This window comes from Ochotona princeps, chromosome 11 (genome assembly GCF_030435755.1).
Source record: "Ochotona princeps isolate mOchPri1 chromosome 11, mOchPri1.hap1, whole genome shotgun sequence".
NCBI classification, from domain to species: domain Eukaryota; kingdom Metazoa; phylum Chordata; class Mammalia; order Lagomorpha; family Ochotonidae; genus Ochotona; species Ochotona princeps.
The window spans coordinates 38,871,344-38,892,827 of NC_080842.1; the positions used below are offsets into that span (position 1 = coordinate 38,871,344).

A 21,484-nucleotide genomic window follows, 5' to 3' on the forward strand; every position below is an offset into this window, starting at 1 on the left:
AATCAAAACAAAGTAGTTTTCTTTCTTCTGTCCTTTGGCTATGAGACAGAGTAGAGGAAAGCTGCTCAGAAACGATTCAAAGGCCTTTTGAGACTCTTTTCCATTCAACCCTGATATGGACAGTCAGCACTGAAGTACCTTCAAAGCACAGCTGGGCTGGAGTCCTGGGACGACCTTAGGGTTCTTATGTGGTCCTCAGTGAATCAGTTCCTGGGGTTGGGCTCTGTGGATTCTTGTTCACATCTTGTTGTGTTTCACCTGTGCTCAGCGATGGAACTCTGCTTTGCTGGGTGTAGATGTCTCAGAGGTAACCACATGTCCACTTGCCTGGACATGGTGACTAGTCAGGAATTCTTCACTGTTGGGCTGTGTACCACAAATCAGATCTGACTGTGACTTTTCAGGTATTCCAGGGCTATCAACGATGACCTGAGTCTGCCTGGGCAAGCCCTCTGATATTTCTATGTCTCTGTGGATCTGATCTTCTAGCCCTTTTTCCATCACCTGCTCCACTCCACTCCACTCCCCTGTCTCCTTGCTGGTACATGAGGGGTCCCAGAACTCAGCTAGTCTTACCCCCATTTCTATTTTAATTCAGCAGGAAAAGAAAGTGACAAGATAGAAGGCATGCTTTAGATAGATGTGGACTTTTAAAAGCAACAGAAAAATCACAATAATGTATGTAATTAGTTGCCAAATATATGTGATAGATAATTGTTATAAGAACTTGGAGAGGATTTGAGTTTCAACTTCTGATCTGGGAAAAGAATTTTGTATACATTTTGTGCATGCACAAAGGAGACACTGAGGAGGGAAGCCATAATCCAGTAGCAAAGGAGTTATTGGGGACAAGGACAAGGAGCAGAGTCCCTGAAAAGAGAAAACATCCTTTGCATCATTGACAATTTTGCCTGGGCTGTACCGCCTGATGGATTAATCATCTGCTCAATGCTATCATGAAACTGTGCTTACTTTATGGGATTCATCAAGGCCTTGAATCCCTAAGTCACTCACAGGAAAAAGAGGCAACAGCGAAAGACAAGAGGCAAAGGGTGAAGAGGAAGGGAAATGTAACTTTGAAGGGCCCAGTAGGGATGTCTGTGCCATCAGAGTGTAGGAGGTGGCAACCAGTTAAGGGATAGAGGTAGCACAGAAATCACTGTCACTGCCAACTCTTGTCTGGAATGTGGCTGTGTGTTGCATCTATGCCCATCATTTGGAGTTAACTATTTAAAAGCACATGAGCAGAGTTGAAAAGTCCTGTGGATCAGGACCTTGAACATGTCCTCCTCTCCCAGCAGGCCCCAGTGGCTGCCCTGGGCTGCTCACTGGAGGCTGTGAGGATCAGGGCTCCCTGAGTCAGGCCAGACCCAGGGAGGGGAGAGTATTGCTGAGGGAAACCTCATCTTGTTACCTGAGCTCTACATGGAACAAGAAGCAAGGGTACCTACCTAATAGCTTTCAGTGCTTGTAAGGGGAGCCAGCAGTGAGGGTGGGATTCTGGGCTGAAAGGGTGGCATCAGGAAGGGATCAGGAGGCAAAAGATAAAACAAAGAGGAAGAAAGGAAAGGGAAGCTATCACCTAACATCAGCCCAAGACTTCAGTTTTCTTCTTGAGGCAGGCAATGATGTGGTTACTACATGGCCTCAGTGTTCCTCGGTCCTTTTATGGATGTTCTGTACTCACTCCTACTCCATGCTGTACCTCAGAGCACTGCTGCCACGGACTCTCACCTCCCTGCATTGCCCTGGGTGGTGGGAGCACATTTTCCTTCTCCTTATTACTTATCAGCACTACAGAGAGTAGGAGAAGCAGGTCTCTCCAACAAAGTGTTAGCTCAGAGAACTGTAGCTTTGGCATTCCCAGGAAAAGGTCCAATCTGTTTCCCCATAGCAATACCATTTCTATTTTAGATAGGCAGGAAAAACAGGAAAAGAAAGAATCAATGGAGGAGGAGAAAGCCTATCTTTTGGAATATACCCTTCCCTCAAGCACCTGTTTCTGTGTGTTGTGGTCAGGAGGCTTCCCCAAGAAACTAACGTGGCCCTCAAGTCTCTGGAAGGCCTGTGGGGAATCTACATTTCAGTGTGTACCTAGATCTGGGAGGATTTCAGTTGGCCCTGGTGAAGGGCCATTTTTGACTATGTTACTCTGAGTCAGCCTGGCTAGGGGGCTTTTGCTGCTAAGTTAAAGAACTTGGGGGCTTCAGGGCCTCAGCTGAGCTTCTGCAGACCTGTCTGTCCTACAGAATCTAACAGGGGAAGGCAAATGTGCCCTGGCCTCTCTGCTGATACCTCCATCATAGTGATCTATGGAGCAGGCCTTATCCCGAAAGATAAACTTTCACTTTAACAAAGATGCTTGTATGTTGAAGAGCCACCACTTAGCATTATTCGTTGTAGTTATTGTGAGCATGGCTAAACCTGGATTGAAGTTTACTTTATTTAGGCAAGAATAGTTTTTAATTTTTTTTACAAAGGATTATCTCTCCTACCAAAAAAAGCCAAAGCAAAGAGGAAGGCATGACAGATACCACAGAGGCCACATGCCTAATTATTTTTTGTCTATCCATTTACAGAAAATGTTTGCCAACTTCAGGTGGATGTTAAGTAGGTTTTAATTTTTTGGTTCATCTGGGAACACCCTTTCCCTCCCCTGTGTAAAATAGTGCCTCTCGGAAAAATGCAGTCATGGCTTCTCTACTTCTCATGAGCTTGGAATCCATCCAGTTCATAAGCTGGGACTGTCTGTGCCTCTCTGGATTTTCTGTGCCAAGTGCAATGTTGGGCGCAGGAGAGGGGTTTGCTGCTGCTGCTGCTGAAGTGTTCACATAATGACTTGCAGGTTCATTGGGAAAAGAAATATTCCCACAATTCTCTTTGGGAATTTTGGGTTCCTGATGACCTAAGGTGACCATCACTGTTGGCTTTGTCTTAGGTGTCACTCTGTGGGGCAAATCTAGAGCCTCCTGCCCTGCCTATTTCCTTGGTTCTGTGGCTGCCTATTTGGGAACAAGAACAGATTTACACAGGCTTGCTTTTAGCCAAAGAGTAAAGCATAAACAAACATGAACTTGGCCCTTAGGATAATCCTGGGCTGCCCAGAGAGAGGGGAGAGGAGAGAGAGTGCAAATAGAGCTGGAGTTATTGGTCAGAGACAAATGAGTGCAATTTGAAAGTCAGAGTGGCTTTTGGGGACATTGAGGTGTCATGGAAAAAGGCTTTGGAGGCCTGATAAGGGGACAGTCAAGAAAATCCTTAAGTTTTACCTCTTTCAGGTTTCTTTCCATTCTAAGTACATGAATAAGCATGAGGTGCTACATAAATGGGAGGAAATGTTCAACTTGTTGGGATTTTCCATCTTACTTTTGCATGTGCCTATGTGTTCAAACGTTTTGATAGATCATTGCTTCTTTTTCTCCAAAATGTTGTGTAAATTTGTACTCAGATTTTTTCCTAATGAAATAAAATTTTTTTTCAGTTTAGCAATTATTTCTAGATTGTAAGGTGGCAATGATAGCAGAGTTAGGGAAGTGACTGAACAACTCCTGAGCCCCACATGAAGTAAAGACAATTGTTTTGTCTTTGGAATGAAAGATCCAATGGTTGCAGGACAGTTTCTCATCAGTATTTTTGCAAATACTTGCAAATACTTACAAAAAAGTATTCTAAACCATTCCACATTGAACGCTTTCTATGGTTAAGCACCGCCCCCACCACCACATAAACTTTCCTTTAAGGGGGAGAAGCAGTAATCTACATTACAGCAGCAAAGAGGAGATCACATTTTCCTGCGGAGGACAGATAGGGCCCCATTCTGAGCCCATCCCTTGACACTGGGGCCTGGGCTGCATGACTAAGTTGATGGCAGCATTGGCAAGGGGTCGGTGTCCTTGCTGAAATGCTAATTTGGTTTTGCTCACCCAACCCACAACGGTCATCTCTACTCACTCATGTTGCAGAAACTTTTCAGAGCCAGAAGGCTGCTGCTGGCAGCCTTTTGAGGATAGATGGCATCATGACAGACTAACTTAGCCTGGCTCCACAGCAGTTTGTAGACACAGAACAGGTGCAGTGTTCCAATCAGGCATGACTAGATGTATGTTCAGGTGGTTTCATGGTTAGAAGTCCTAGTAGTGTAGAAAGAGATCAGAGTAACCAGTGAGCATACCTCTAGTGTCCCCATATCTGTCACTCTGCCTTCTTTTGAGTCACCCTGAATTTTGCTTGAAGAGTTTGCCTTCTGTCTGCTTGGCTTCCCCTTTGCCGATGAGCAGAGCTCTTCCTTAATTAAGTCAGCAAGTATTCAGATACAGAAGCAGCATTTTTTTTTTTTTTGGCAAGAAGACAAGAGCAGAACCAGCCCCTGAAGCCATTGAGAATGTTTGTCAAGCTGTGAATAACTAACTGTGATTAAAGAATGAACAATTACCTGCCCAAGCAAATAGTTCCTACAGTGCTTTTACTCTCAGGCCACAGCCATGAAGCCTATTGGATCATTAGGTTTATGTGATGGTGCAATTTGAAGAGGGGAAAAGCCAAGATGCTTAGGGCACACAGCCTTATTTTATAAAAGGAAATGCAGGAGCAAGTGGATGTTACCTCATGAATAGCAAAACTCCCAATCAATGCCTCATTTTCAAAGATTTCCTGAGATTCTGGCTGCTGAAGATCGGCTTTCCACACCATTTTTCCATGATGATATCCATGAAATTCACATGCTTGACAAGTCCGTGCAGTGCCTATAGTCCTTTCCCCTCTTGCCAACTCAAAAATGTGAAATACAGGTGAATGAGAGGAGGGATGTTGTACTTGCTATCATTTATTATTAATGGGATAAGCTACTAAAACTGTATTAACAGTGCCTGGTAATCAATAATTTTAACACTTTAACCAAAATATTTCCTATCTACAACTTTGGTTTGCTATTCTCAGTCAAAGATAACATCCACTGTATTCACTAATATGTCCATCTATTCACAGTTGAGTAAAATTTGTCCTTATCAGGTCTTGATAACATTTTGTATCACTAACCCCTAAGAAGGTGATGAAGGCCTGGTAGAATTGTACAAATCAACCCTTGTACAAGGACCTACTCTTGGATTTGGCTGGGTTGGAGGTTTGGTCATATATTTATTAAATTTAACTTGAGGCAAATCTCAAAGAAGCAAAAACTTTATCTCTACTTATTAGGAAGTAAAGGTGCTATTGAAAATGTGTAGATTTTGTGTTAGGGAAGCCAGGTGTGAATTGTGGCTTCTTATTGGTCTTCGAGAAATCTATAATGTCTCTCAGCTCTCCTATTTTATCTCTAAAATTGGAATAGTGGAGTTGGTTCGAGGTTTAGACAATAGGTATGGTATGCCTTGCAGATAGGTAAACAGCAGAATTTAACAGAAAAACCTAAAGAAAAGTTATCTATTAAGGATGGAACTATTCATGTTGGCAGTAGGAAGGTTGAGGGCTTACTATTTTAGAGACTGTTAGCTGTATTTTATGGTTATGAGCAGAACCAGTCTTGGGTGAGACCCGGGAGAGGCAAAAGGAAGAAAACAGTGGAGGGAAGCTTCTTTTCTGAAATATCTGTAAAAGCCTAGGGAAATCTTTTGACTAGAGATATCTAAGGTCTGTCTTAATGTGGAAATTTGAATTGCAGAGCAAACTCAAATTTTGCCTCTCCCACAGTGACAGGTTGTTTTTTGTGATGTTGAGACAATTCCAAGGCAGCTGCTTTTTATACCATATGAACCCAGACATTTTAACCACTTCTACTTTGGGTAAATTATTCAAACTCCTACTAGAACAGTAAACATTGGGGTATAAATATGTCAATCATTTGCTTGACTTTAGAAAGGTTTTTGCATGCATGCTGAAGGACATGGAGATTTCTGTGGGTGAGTAAAGTGTACTCAACTCATATATAAGTTTTGGGTGATGTCATCAACTTTTTCGCAAAGTTGTTATATCTATATCCCATATCTTGCTATGGGAAAGGAAAAAAAATGCTTAAAATTTGCCTCCCTGGATGGAGACAAGCTGAAACAGGTAACAAACAATTATTTATGGCTGATTTTACATAGATGCAGTTGTCCTGGTTTTTTTTCTGTTGATTGAAAGATTTTATAGTTGTTCGTCTTGATTAGTAGCGGCCTGGACACTAGGTTTCAGACGTTCTGAAGCTTCTCCATATCTAAAATTTAGATTTGTCTGTAAAAGTGTTTAAAGACCATTTCTAGCACAGAAGTACATGTTACTGAAGAGGGAAGCTTGATCAAGCATGGTTTCTCAATCAGTTCCTGAAAGCAGCTCTTTCAGCAATTAAGCATTTTTTTTTCTATTAAGGCAGAAGGAAAGTAAGGCTTGCATATTCAAGTTCTTAAATGTCTGCCTCTATAATAGGATACCCATGTCTGGTGAAACTGTTATTGGACATGCAGAGACCAAGAGTATAGAATTCCAGTCAGTATGCAAGTGCCAGAATCTAAATTCTGAACACAAGACTGAGTTTTTATCCAGCCAATTAGAAGATGCTTTCAAGCAAAAGGTCGAGAAAGCATTCATATTCTAGGTCCAAACACAACCAACCACAAACCCAGATTCATGTGCAGCCATAATCCTCTATTGCAGCATGGAAAAATATTTATCTTTTAGAAGTATTTTACAGAAATGATCACTTTTCTAAGGAGAAAAAGGGAAAATAATGGGTTCATGACATTTACTTGGGAGACTGTGTCATAGCAATTACAATCTGCTTTGAAATTCTTAGAGGACATTGCCAAAAGAGGGGAAAGAGAACCTGGAAATGGCCAGTAGTTATAGATCAGTTATTCTTGCCAAAAATGGTTCCCAAAACCTAAGTTCTATTTTAAATTCTGTTTGTGGATTGACAGGCATATTTAAAATTTTATATATAGTTACCATCTTCCACATTCGCAATATACCAAGTTATTAAGATTTCCAAAAATTTGGTATATATAGAACAAAATATTCTGATGTTATCCATGTCCCTGAAGAAAGTGGGGATAGGTGAGGCGAACAGACTGCTGGATCTTTTTCCAAAATTAGTGAAGTTCTGTCAGACATTGTCTGCAAACTACTGCTTTAAACAGTTCTTTGGTGATCAGTCAGCATCTGTCCAAAGCTAAGTATGAACATCTGTCAAAGTTCAGGAAGGATATATCTGAGTTACAAGGATCATTCCAACATGCCCTAGGTGAACCCAATTCATTAAATGAAGTAGATGAGAAGAAAATGGAAGCACTATTTTTTCTTCCAAAATATGATAGGTTGTAGGTTCTCATAACAGTTCTGGAGGAAATAAGTGATTTGTCCAGAACCATTCCAGGACATGTCAAAAAAGATGGTGGGGCCATTTGGAAGCATCTATTTGAGCATGAAATCAGTATCCTCCTCATCCCAATCTCTTGATTTTTAAATATGTTACAAAAGACATCTTCTTTCATCTGATCTTGTAATCTGAACAGGTTTTGTCATTAGTAGTTGAAAAAAAAATGAGCCTGAAGACTAATGTCTTCTGTGGAAAAAGCCATGTTCCACTTGACTGGTTTTCTCCATCCCTTCTAGACCCAAGAGCAGAGAGTGTGCAACCATTGTATTCTGAGACATGATGAGTACACCTCTCTGCCATGTTTAGGAAACAAGGAGCAGCCAAGTATACCCCACTGTCAACTGTCATCCAAACTGAGAAACTGGATGGATTGGAAAGAGTGGAGTTCACAAACCTACTCTAAAGATAATGAACCTGGATATCAGCCATTGTCTTACAACTCTTCCTTTCTAGAATTGTTTTTCATAAATGCCAAATGTGGCTGTCAAGTAGGTTTAGCCTGAAAATAAAATCTCTGCACTTCCATCAAGAAATAACTCCAAACTTAGAGCATGTGCTCAAAATACTCTTGATGAAATCATCATCTTATATTTATAGTCTTTTGGGTTGTGTATGAAATTCTGTTTCCCATGGTGTTTTTCATTGAAAGGGCTAGTTGTGGACAGTGGGATCAGAGAATGACTGAGGGCACACTGGCTGCAGGGAAATGCTATTCAGCATCACTCTGAACTGGCAGCTCCTTGTGCCCTACCTGATGTCTGATGAGTTGAGTCCTCCCCATCCCATTCCCAGGTGGTTCCCTCACTTGCTGGGCCTGTTTTGTTTTGCAGGAGAAGTGAACAGGCTTTCCAAGTGGGAAGGGGGCAGTGGTAGCTAAGATGGCGCCCCTTTTCAGTTGCCCTTCCCTGTCCTCTAAACTTCTTCCCCATTTTCACTGAGGGAGATGGTGTGTATCTTAATGGTTGGAACTTGATGGTTCTCTTCAAGATTAGGGGTTGAGGACCTTACACAGCAGCAGACCTGTAAAAAACTTTTGCTTCTCACCCGAGCTGTGGTGCAGGCTGATTGGTCTTTGGGCACTGTAATCCTGGCAGATCCACGGGGCATGGAAGAGAAAAATTTCCATTCACAGACTCCGTCTGTCTTGGAGATCTTATAGAAGGTCTCTCCAGAGCCCACTGGAATGCGCACCATATCCTTGTGCTGCCCCTCCACAGCCTGGCTCGGGGCATGCAATGTATATCCCAGGGCATGCTTGGAAGACTGCTTTCTGCGAAGACATTGGATTTTCAAGACATTCTGAAAGGCCTTTTTGAACTCTTGACTGGAGCACGGGTATATGATGGGATTGATGCAGCTGTTTAGGTATCCAAGCCAAAACACTATCTTAAAAACAGTTTCTGGGGGCTTAGATTCAGGAAAGAAAGACCCTGGAAGAAAACAGACAGATTTATACATATTATTTGCAAGCCAGCAGGACAGTTGATTATGAAAACAAGCAAACATCTTTTCTGTCTTAAAAGTTTCAAATAATTCAAAGTACGTTTGTATTTTTTGGATTTTACCGACTAGCCCTGTGAATATAACCTCTTTGTAATGTCCTAAAAGACAATTCTTACTTGATCCATTGAGTACTCTGTGTGTGTGTGTGTGTGTGTGTCTTGCTGTAACAACAATTTTATTTGACTCACAGTTTCAGTGGCTGGAAGTCCACCACCCGCATGACCAAAGCACCTCTTGGCAGTATTATATTATGTCAAAGAAGTGGAAATGGAAATACCTGTATGCAGAGACGGCCAAGCATTTGTGAAGTGGTCTTTCTTTTTTGGAAAAACCTATTCTTGAGGGAACAAATCTATTCTGGTGAGGTCCAAACCCACTCCACAAGACTAATATTAGTACCTTCACAAGGATGGCTATGACCCAGTCAGCTACTAGGCTCCATCTCTTTAAAGTCCCTCTACCTTTCAATACCTGCCCTGGGGACCATGAATCTTTAGGGGACAAACCACACTCAAACTGTAGAAACCACCAATTAGAGAAGCCAGTTCAATGGAAACATAGAACTCCTAATTCAGTCCAGTGCTTTTTATTTTTCCTTCCCTAGACTTCAAGTAGTTCTTTTAACATTTATTCTAGAAGTTTTAAAAAATATTTATTTATTTTAAAGGCAGAAATAGAGAGAGAGAACGCGTGTGAGAGATCTTCCAACTGCTGGTCCTCTCCTCAGATGGCTCCAACAGCCAGTTTGAAGCCAGGAACCAGAAGCTCCATCCAGGTTTCACTTGTAGGCAACAGGAGCTCCACATTTTCCCACAAATGGATAGTTGGATTGAATGTAGAGTAGCTGGTACTTAAATCAGCATTGCAAAATGGGTTACTGACATTGCAGTAGGTAGCCTGAGCTGCTGCACCACAACACTGGTCTCTCTAGTGGTTTTAAGTAAGTCTAACTCATGAATTACAAAATCCTGACTATCTTCACTCTTTTCAGATAGGTTGTAGGTGAACATCTTGATCTTGCTTTCACCTCTTTTTCTTTTCTTTTTATTTAAAGAGATATATTTTTATTTAAATGGGAGATCTTACAGTGAGAGAAGGAGAGACAAAAATCGTCCATCCTCTCCATTTACTTCCCAAATGGCCACTATGGCCAGAGCTGAGCTGATCTGAAGCTGGGACTCAGAAGCTTCTTCTGGGTCTCCTACATGGATGCAAAGGCCCTAGATCTTGGTCATCCTCTGCTGCTTTTTCCAGGCTATTAGCAGGGAGCTGGATCGGGAATAGAGCAACCAGGACATGGACTGGCATCCATATGAAATGCCAGTGCTGCAGGTAAAGGATTAGCCTGATAAACCACTACACTGGCCCCTGCTTTTTCTTTATTCACTCCCAAACTCCTGTTCTTCTTCTGGATTGTAGTCACACTTTTATGTATGTTAAGCTGAGTGGTCTTGGATGCACTTTGGGTCTCCGATTGAAGAAGGATCTGAATCGCCACCTGAAGAATGAACAAGTTGAATGGATAACTTCCAATGTTCTTACACATTTTTTTTCCTGTAGTTTCAGCTTATAGCCTTGATTTTACATCTGTTCTTTTTCTCTCTGTACTGTGGATACAGCAGAGTCTTGATAAACTTTTGGGTACACTTAAAATCCATTCTGGCAAACAACACTCTGAAACTTGGCAGAAGATCTCATAAATACAAACAAAGAAAAAATTAACATACATACTGAAGGAACTAAAGTAGACAAAATGGTGTCCTGGCTGATTACTAGAGTATTTATTATCACTGAATCACACTCCTTGCTGGGTTCAATTTGTCTGAAGGAATTTATACACACACACACACACACTGAATGTTTGCTTAGGTAACAGAAAATTTTATTCATTCACTCCAAGCTCTTATCTTTGTCCTATCATTTTTTTAAAATTTTTTTATTAATTATTATGCATTATGTGACAGTTTCATAGGCTCTGGGAATCCCCCCACCCCTCCCCACGCCCCTCCCCCCTGGTGGATTCCTCCACCTTGATGCAGTATTACAGTTCAAATTCCATCAAGATTCTTTCCTTGCAAACATATACCCAGCATAGAGTCCAGCTACTTATTGTCCAGATGGGTTGAACAGTTTGTTGGGGAGACCATTTCTGGTCCAAAGTCAGAGCTGGTAGAATTGTCCTATCATTTTAATTAAGTTGGCCACCACTGAGGGCCTGGTTTGGGCTAGGCGCCATGCTAAACACTTAATACATAACTTATTGTTGCTAACATTATGATTTACCTGCCTCCCATCAATAGTCCAGTCCCACAAATGAAGAAATCACAGTGCAATAGGGTTAAATAGCACAGTCAACTTAATCCAGACAATTATTGATAAAATTGGGTCTTGTAATTTCAGAATTTGATTTTAGGGTCCATGATGTTTTATGAAGTCTCATATACTTGAAGAAGGCAGTTCTTGTGAAAGGAGGATTCCATATATGGGGTGCTGAGTGTGTAGCTGGGAGAAACTAAATTGGAATGGTGCTTCTTTTTAAATTTTTCTTCTTCTTCTTCTTCTTCTTCTTCTTCTTCTTCTTCTTCTTCTTCTTCTTCTTCTTCCTCTTCCTCTTCCTCTTCCTCTTCCTCTTCATTATTTTATGGTACAGTTCCATTGGTCCTGGGATTTCCCTTATCTCCTTCCCATCCCCTCTCCCCTCACTGAATTCCCCTACATTATCACTATAGCTTAGTTCTTCATTAACAGTCATATGTCCATCATTGTGGGCAGGAACAATGGCAGAGGGTCCAGCATCCTATTGTCAAGATTAATTAATAGTTTCTTTGGGAGTCCATTTTGGTCTGGAAGTAAAGATGCATACTGCATTGTATCTTCACATCTGGATGTGATAGACTCCATTACACAGTTACTATACATCCCTTTAAAGAAAAGCCACAATACAGAATCAACAATGGGAAGAATAGAAATTTACAATGCCATGAAGTTAAATAACATGCTACCAGACATGATACTCTCAATTACACAGTTACTATACATCCCCTTAAATGAAAACCCACAAAACAAGATCAATAACAGGAAGAAAAAAGAAATTAACAATGTGATGCAGTTAAATAACATGCTACTGAATGACTAATGTATCACTGAAGAAATGAAAAAAAATGCAAGAACCTTCTTGAAGAAAATGATGCTACTGTATGATCCACGAGTCATTGAAGAGTTTAATGAGAAAGAGTTTTGAAGAGACGAAACTAAAAAACAGTCAAGGGCCCGGGGGCGTGGCCTAGTGGCTAGGATCCTCGCCTTGAATGCGCTGGGATCCCATATGGGCGCCGGTTCTAATCCCGGCAGCTCCACTTCCCATCCAGCTCCCTACTTGTGGCCTGGAAAGCAGTCGAGGATGGCCCAAGGCTTTGGGACCCTGCACCTGCATGGGGGACCTGGATCGGCGCGCACCGGCCCGTTGCGGCTCACTTGGGGAGTGAATCATCAGATGGAAGATCTTCCTCTCTGTCTCTCCTCCTCTCTGTATATCTGGCTTTCCAATAATAATAAAAAAAATCTTTAAAAAAAAGTCAAAATCCATGAGATACAGTTTCCACTAATCTTTGTTGGTGAGATATATCTCCTGCAGGCAACAAACAGATGGGTTTATTATTTTAATCCAGTCTACTACTACTGACTTTTTATAGTGTCTTTTATTCTTGAATACTTTTTTTTTTTAGCTTGACACAGCTCTGCTTCCAGTTCTTTGCTTGTTTCCTCCTGCTGACAGAAAATATCTTCCAATTCTGAGATTCTTTCTTCTGCCTCCTTCATTCCATTTTGGAGACTCTCCACTGTACTTTTAATTTGCTCCACTGTATTCTTCATTGTTGATATATCAGCTTTCATTTGATTCATTTCCTGTGTGACATAGTCCTTAACTTTCTTGAACTCCTGTATTACGTGATTCTCGTTGTTGATAAGAAGCTTTAAAACCAGTGTTTTGAATTCTCCATCCCCCATTTTTCGAAGTTTCCTCAGTTAACTCTGAGGTTGGTAAAGGCTTTTGCTCCTTTGCAGGGGAGTCTGCAGTAATATTCATTGTGCCTTTGTCTCTTCTGTTGCTCTTGGTCATGGTACTTCTGGTTAGCAGATTCTTCTCCATGGGGCACGTATCTAAGCCGTATCACCCATAGGTCTACAGTTCGATTTGACTTACTTATTGTGGTTGGTACACGGCTCTTTGCTTGCAGTCACTTGTGCCATTCCCTCCAGCAAGTTCCAGGTCTGGGTTCTTATTTTATGTTTGCACCATGGTCTCTGTAGCCCCAGTTCCTGGCTCACCAGTCTCCACCTCTTGTGACACCGTGCTGGATCTGCACTGTTGTCTGTACAACCCTTCTCCCATTTCCTGTTTGAGCAGATCCCAGGATTAGGGAGACACCAGAAGACCTATATAGCTAGGTTGTTAGTGATGATGATCTTGATGGAACCCATAGGCCATTAGGTCTGAGGACCACATGGACCTCTTTTGGCCTGTACGATGCCAAAGTCAGTATTATTTTCCCTGTGGGACTAGTGCAATGTACTGAGCTCAGTGAGCTTTTGCTCCCAGCTCAGCACATGCATGGCTTACTATTGTCCCTGCAGTCTTAAAGCCTTTGCCACACCATACAAAATGGTGTGTGATGTGCCACTATTAGGGTTCTTGATCTGCTGGATGTCAGATCTGGGGGCTACCAGGACTTATCTTGGGTGGAATCTGTAGGATGCCACATTGTTGCAGTTCACTGAACCTGAAATGAGTTCACTCCCAGCTCAGTGCATGAACAGCCCTAAGGAGCCTTTGCCTCCTTAAACTAAATGTTACCCCTGGTTCAGCTCCTGGGGGTAGATTGGGTTGTGAAATCCAGTGCTGTTTTTGCACTGCCCATGTGGGACCTGCCACTCTGTCTCTGCTCTTGGTTAAATCAAATAGACCAGCAGGCTGGACAGTTCTTTGTCTGGGTTCACCTCCTGAGCTCCCAGTAAACGTCCCTTCCCGCCTTGTTGCTGATGGAGTTCCAGCTACCCATTCACTTCAGATCAGCACTTGTTGAATGCCACTGGGTTATTGGTTATTGCATCATCACACCATTGTGTTCACGGCTTTCCTGTGTCTGTCAGTCCCAGGTACCCTCTGCTGTTGTTCTGTCCTCTCCTGTTTCCTGGGATGTGCCCTCTCTTCTTCACACTGGCTAATCTTTCTCTGCCTGTTTAAACATGCCCTTACCCTATTCTGCCATCTTGATTCCTTGGGAAAGGTGCTTTTTTGAATTTCCTCATAGAAGTGAGACACTGGTCAATGTTAATATGACTTATGGCTTTGTTTGAACATAATGCATCCTAGAAAAATGCATCTTATAATACAATGTTCATATATTGTCCAATATTTCTTCTTAACAGTGACAGTAATGTGATTCAAGGAACACATTTTACAAATGTTCCTGCCTGATTTTATGCTAATGAGTGTAAGCATGCATGAGCTGGGCATACGAAAAACTATCTTCTTTGGAAATTTCACTGCTCCCTAACAGCTAGTTAAGGCAGTGTATTTTTTTTTTTTGTTTTTGGAAAATTTCAAGTTAAAATAAAGGGAAAAAAATAAGAAATATGTTTGTGAATGCTTAGATAGTGATTTGAGAACGTTGGGACTTCCCAAAATTCCTTCAAGTATTCTCTTTCTGTTTACACAGTCCAGTTTTGTGATAATAAAACTCAACATTTGCTCTTTGTCATCTTTCCATCACGTCTTTCCTTTTTAGAATTCCACCCTAACTCTTGTTCTGTTTGACCCAGAACTCAGCTCTGCCGTCTAGTTTCACTGAAGAATTCAAACTTTCAGGAGAAGTGATGAAATGACTGTCCTCGCCTTTCTACCGACCATGGTCAAAACATTCTTTTTTATTTCCTCTATGCAGCTCAGATATGGGCAAAACGGAGGCATTGGTTAATACTAAACTACACTAAAATTTGGACATCAGTTTCCAATATTTCTCCTCCAGGGATATTTACTTATTAATCCAAATAAATCTCTTGATGTTGGCTTTTCAGACCATCAGTTTGAGATGCTTCCAGATCAGAGAACGTTACATTAACAACACCATCTGGTTTATCTCATTGTATGACAGCATCCAGATGTGTCTAAGCTTGACACAGACTTGCGTACCCTTAACCTGAACATTCTAGCAGGGGTAGGTCATGAGCTCCATCTGTTCTGCTTGGAGCATTCTTCTCATGGAGGGGAGCCATGTGATTCCCACTGGATAGTTCCTGATGGGCGGCTGGGATTAGGAGAGGGATTTCATAACTTCACTTCCTTCAGGAACTTTCTGGAGGGAAAAAGTGGACAGCAAAGGACTATTTCACTTGTTATTTACACCATCAATGACCTCAGATCTCATTGTTTGTTTCATTTTTTTTCTCCCTTAGGAAAGGGAGCCAGGGCTGGAATCAGGCTTGGGAGAGTTACTGGTTCCAATTAAGGTCCTTTATCCTACTATCTACTTCTCTGCCAAACCTTTCCACTTGCACCGTCTTCTCCAAACTCCCATCATTTTCATCTCCAACCTGAATTTCTTCTCAGATTCACGTTTATTGAGGATTAATACTTCTGTGCAGAGTGAGAAGACAACTGAAGAATCCTTCTCCCAGGGGCCAGTACAATAGGCTAATCCTCCACCTGCAAGCACCGACTGGCTTTTCATACCATCTGGTTCATGTCCTGGCTACTCCACTTCTGATCTAGCTTCCTGCTTATGTCCTACGAAGGAAACAGAAGATGGCTTGAGTCCTTTTGCCCCTGCACCTATGTGGGAGAGTGAGAAGAAGCTGCGGGCTCCCAGCTTTGGATCAGCTCAGCTCTGGCTGTTGTGGCTATTTGAGGAGTGAACCAACAGATGTAAAATCTTTTTCTCTGTGTCTCTCCTGTTTGTAGATATGCCTTTCAAATAAAAATAAGTAATTTAAAAAATGCTTCTTTTAGTCTTATACTCATTGTGGCATGGAGCATGAGGGTTGGACCAGTCTAGTCAAAGACTGATGTTGCCTGACCCATCACTGGCTTGCAGATTCCATTGGAACTTGAACCATATTAGTTTTGCACAGTCATGGAGCTCCAGATTCTAGCGCACCCTGGGACTCTTGAAAGCCTCTTCTGAGCCTTTGTTGAATGAGTAACCTCTTGATTTACTGACCTACTGATTGAATGAGTATCCTGTCCCAGGTTGTGCTTCATCACATACCTGATTTTCCTACCTGTGCAACCAGAGCCCTTGCACTCCCTAACTTTGATTTCTTTATACTTTTTGAGTTCTTATTCTCTTTCTTGTTGCCCACTGTTTTTGTTCAGTTTCTTGATTGTCTCTGTGGTATTTCCCTACTTGTTTCATTGCTGCATCATGCTATATCTAATACTGTGGTTTTTCTCATAATGTTTTGTAGGAAAAGCTACATTTCTGAATTGCCCACATGAGAAGACAGACTGGTATTTCTCTTTCCACCACAGCTGTGTTTTTCCTTCACCAATCCCTACTCAGACTCAGTTTTAGCAGAGTCAACAGCTTCCAGCTTAATTCCCTGAACACCTTGTATTGCATGTCAGGTCATTTTGCATGTGAATTTGCCTGGTCTATTCTTGGGCCTTGGAAAAACCCCAAGCCCTTGGGACTCTTCCCTTCACTTGATTTCCTTCCAATATATATTTTTTTCAGCTGCGGGAGGTCTATCTTTTCCAATCCTCCAAACACCCTGATTGTCTTAAAACTGAGAAGATCAAGTGGAAATGGGTAGAGTAGGATTTTAAGGCCAAACTGGCTTCGATATCCTCATTCTTGGAGATTCAGAATCGTCACCTCTTCTGTGGAGGCCTATAGATTTCAAAGGCAAATCGAAATGATGATTTCAACTTCAATTCATGATGCCTGTATGTCTTGTCACTTATTTTCTTACTCACTGGAAACATTCAACTTCACATTTTTGGCCCAGGGGCTCATCTAATAGGGTTATTTGGGACACCAGGATTCATTCCAACAAAGTTTTGGGCACTGGAATTATATTTGAACCATGCAGTTAGAGAAAAGTTTGCCCTCTATGCTCCATTATCAGGAAAAAAAATCATGTTTTTTTCAACCATTGTTAATATACTGCCTGCTACATCAGTTTTCCAGTTTACTGCAAAATTCAGTGAGAATAGAAATGGAATACTTGGATTATAACTGCATTATGAATTTTGGGGTTCCTTTAGAGTTTATTGTTTCTTGCAGAATCAGGGTACCTCAATGCACAATTATCAGTCAGCTTTTGTCACTGTCATGAAGCATGAGGCTGGCTATTTAGGAAGTGAAGAGGTTTATTCAGTTTACAAATTCTGGTCAGTCCAAGTCCAAATGGAACAGCATAGGCTCTGGGAACAGTCTCATGGTGGATTGTAGATGACAGAACATGTGAGGGAGAAGCAACAGCTCTCTCCTGTGAACTATTATCTTCTACCCTAGATGACCTAAGGATGTCTTGCCAGGCCGCATTTCTTAGAGGTTCCACTATCTCCCAACACCACTATTCTCTAATCATAGTGGAACCCTGTTGGAGGACCCAGTTGGACCACGTCCAAACTATGGCACTGAGTCTGGAAGAAGGAAGTTATGAGTTGGTCTTCTTGATCCTAGTGCCATAGTTTCAGGCCTTTATTTACCTACCTGAAAACTTGACATCTCAGTGACACAACTTGAAACTTGTTATGCTACTTTATTAACTGGATTTACAGAATGCTAGACTGTAAGGACTGAGGAACTTTGATACAAGCAATCCCCACTTTACTGATGAAGGAAGAGTTGAGCAAAGGGGGAGTGATGTCCCAAAATCACTAATTTGAGGCCTAATCAGGGCTATACTCAGACTTTCTCATTTCTCTGCTTTCTCATTTCTGCTTTTGATATTTGGGTGCCATATAACAAACATAAGATGACATAGTGGTGGTATGTCTGGTTTTCAATTTATAACAATTGGTTTCATAGAGTTAATGAGGAAGGAGGAGAGTGTCATTATCAATAGCTACTTTACTTAAAAAGCCAGAAAATAATGTTCTGAAGGGCTTGTCAGAAGTATATCATATTCCAAAAATTGGAATTTAAGATTGGAATTTAAAATTGGAATTTAAAATTCTTAGTTTTAAAAGTGTGAACTCCAAAAGAGAAGCTGATGTTTTATGACTATAGAAGAAAATACTGTTAGTTATTTCTTATTGTCTAACTGGTAGTTTCTCTGATTGGAACTATATACATCAAATGAATGGAGGAGAGAAACAAGTTGTCACACAAATAAACAGCTAGTTCCTGTAACCAACTAACTCCAGCGCCAAGCAATATTCAGGCAGGACAGGTTGGTGCCTTAAAAAATATTTATTTACTTATTTGAAAGTCACAGTTAAGAAAGTCTTTTCCAGAGTTACAGGCAGAGAAAGTAAATGAGGGAGAGAGGGGAAGAGCAAGTAAGAGAGAGCTAGAGAGGGTTTACTCCCCAGATGACTGCAATAACCAGCTCTGGTCCAGGTCTTGGTCTTCCATGTGTGGGGCAAAGGCCCAAACACTTGGACCATTTTCCACTGCTTTGCTTAGGCCAATAGCAAGGAGCTGGATCAAAAGTGGAGCATCCAGGACATGAACTGGCACCCATATGGAATAACAGTGTCTCAGGCAGCTATTTTACTCAGTATACTACAATGGCAGTCTGGCATTTTTCTTACCAGTAAGGTGTACATTTTCTTCTAGTAAGAAAATGCTGCTCCATCCAATTAAACTCAGAGAAAAGTTGTAGGAGTCAGAGTATAAAAACAGACTCGAGCTTCTTGTTTTCCCAGAGCCTACCAGATGCTTTTGTGTTGAGCTGTTGGTTTGGCTGTGTCACAGTGGCTTGCCTGACTTCTCCTGGAGTTTCTATAGAGCCCTCTGGGAAGTTCTCAGCCAATCAGGAGTCTTTCAGCTAACTTCATTGAATGGTAGCCAGGAGTCTCTGTGAATGCTAGGTCTGCAGGGAAGCCATTGCCTGGATTTCTGGGGTCCCAACCCAAGGCTCATAGACCAATTTCCTGTGAAATTAAGTATCAAGATACATTTCTCTAAAAAGATGTCTTCAGTTCCTGACAGCTTCAGTGGTCTGTGGTGACAGGAAAGGTGGCTAAGTGTGGATCTCAGCCATGAGGATCCTCTGTATCTCTGGCTGGGGTACCACATGAAGCCTGTGTATCTCCTTTTGACCACCAGACTCAAAAGTGGGGCAAGTAGATGTCTTGTCAGTGCCTTTTTGTAAAGGACTTGCCTTAATTTTCTTCCTGTATTTATCTGGGCCTTCAAATTGTACAATTTTCATCTCCAAATAAAGTCAAGTAGTTGCTCCTTGGAAAGAGTATATTGGGTCTTTCCTGAACCTTCTGGAAGGAAGTGTGAATGGTGAGTAGGCAAGGTGAGGAGTGGAGGAAAGGGAAGATGCAGTGATAAAGCGGGAGGTGTTCATAGTATGTTGGGTGTATATACAGTGTGTGGATGTAGGCCCACCTGCTGTGGCGTGAGAGTGCAGTCTCTTTTCCGAGGGACTGGGATTACTTTGGCTGACATTTCCCGTGTGAAGAGTCAGTTCTCTTAAGGCTGGCCGGCAGAGAGCTCACTTGAGGGGGTTGTTCTCTCATCCTGCATACTTCTGCAAATGGCAGATAAAACACTGTCTACAGCATCCTGTTGGTAGCCCAAGGTAACTTCTGTAGTCAGGGATGTCACCCAGAGGAGTACAAGCTGCTTGAATCAGTGCTTGCTGGATGGTTTATCTCAAGCCTGATGAAGGCCCAAGCAGCACTGTCCCTGTTAGAAAAAGCAGAGTGCATCTGACAGAGTGCATGGGTCAGATCTAAAGGCTCACAGTAACTCAGGAGGATGTAACCTGGAATCATGCCATGCTAGTTCCACCTTAAACACTCCTTTTACCCCCTAAGCAGCAGATCTCCTTGTGTTGAATAAATAATTCAAAACATTCTCTAGAAATATTGAGGTTTTTTTTCCTCCTTTACCTTAACAATTGATGATTTGTTATAGGAAAAAAGCTAGCAATGAAAAAATAATTATGTTCTTTCATGGGCTGTTTCTAAAAGCTGTGTCTGTTTGATTAACTGGTTTGTTTTCCAAACTTTGTCACTTTCTTTGAGGTCACCTTTATTTTACAAGTCTCCCATTTTAAGCATCTTCTTCCACATCCACACAAAAGCCTTCCCTGACCACCAGTCTATGGAGGTACAGTCCTCAAATTCACACCTCTGAGTGTGATTTGCATCTCTCATGGAGCATGTCACCATTTTCAGGTTTTGTTAATATTTTTCTTTGGTTGTCTCATCACCCAGAGTTTAGGAAGTGAGTGATGTCTGTCTCTCTCTAGCACCACAGTGTGAGCTCAAAGCTGAGAGCTCAGAGCTCACATTTTAAGAGCAGAATGTATCTCAGAATTTCCCCTTCCTTTGCCTCTGACATTTCAACTGGCCACCAAGTCCCACTCATGTTTTTCTTTGAAGTGACTTCGAAACATGCCTTTCTTCTTCACTCCCAACCCCAGCACTTCTGCAGACAGGACTCATGATTTAAAGCTGCATGAGTCACTTTCTTCCAGTGGAACTCTGTTTCCTTGCCTGCAAAATTATAACCTTGCACCAGGTAGTGGTTATTATCCCCGCCCTTGTTTTATAAAAGCATATGAAGCAGTCAAAGGGAGTGTGGGAATAGGTCCATGTTTAGCAGGGTGCTTGATTCGTAAGGTAGTTTGTCCCCCGAAACTCATGGGTTGGGTTATTGGTCCTCTGTGTGGTGATATTAGAAGGTGGAGGAAACTTCAAGAGATCAACTTAGTGTAAGGAATCTTGGCCACTAGGGGTCTGCCTTTGGAAAAGGTCAATGCCGTTCTTGTGGACTCCCATTAGCTCGCATGAGATGGGTTTCTATGAAAGGTAGTGAAAGGCTCTTTCTCCCTGTCTGGATTTCTATATTATCAGCCAATGTCCTCTTCTTGCTCATGCTCCCACCATGGTGCAGCTTGGGCAGGGGGACATTGTGAGAGCTAGCATTACACTGTTTAGACGTTCCAGCTTCTTAATTGTAAGCTAAATAAACCCAGGTCCCCAGCCTCAGATATTTTGCTATATCAATAGAAAACAAACTAATATACAGGATGATGAAGGAACACCAAATGAGGACATAATAAAAAAAGGGAAAGGGAAAGATTTGGAAAGGAGGGAAAACCCAAGGAATTGGCGAAGACTTTGGGAAGGACACCCTGAACTGTTTCCTAGGGGTTTCTAAATAAGGTCATTGAAATACTAGAAGTCATGAGAAAACATTCTAGAAGAAAAATTACTGAGAGCAGGAGAACTTTTAAAAGGGGTTCTATGATGTGATTAAGAGAACCGCATAATGGTGTTATCTGCCAAGATAAATACTGTGTATTTTCTTGCTGTTAATAAGATTAAGTTCAAGCACATCATCCTCATCCTTTGGTTGCTGAATCACTTGACAAATAATTTACTTGACATCTTCTCTGAGTTAGGTGCTGTTACAGGTGCTAGTGGTAGAATGGTTA

The 21,484-nt window shown here is 41.7% G+C and overlaps 1 protein-coding gene across 1 annotated transcript in view; it reads right to left on the reverse strand.

The window, feature by feature from the left end:
* Positions 1-6,763: 6,763 nt before the first annotated feature.
* ADRA1A (adrenoceptor alpha 1A) overlaps positions 6,764-21,484 on the reverse strand; it is an 89,392-nt gene continuing 74,671 nt past the window's right edge. Inside the window, exon 3 of the mRNA XM_004579078.2 lies at positions 6,764-8,778. Within this exon, the coding sequence (XP_004579135.2) occupies positions 8,261-8,778 (518 nt within the window). The 3' untranslated portion in view covers positions 6,764-8,260. The remainder of the gene's footprint in view (positions 8,779-21,484) is intronic.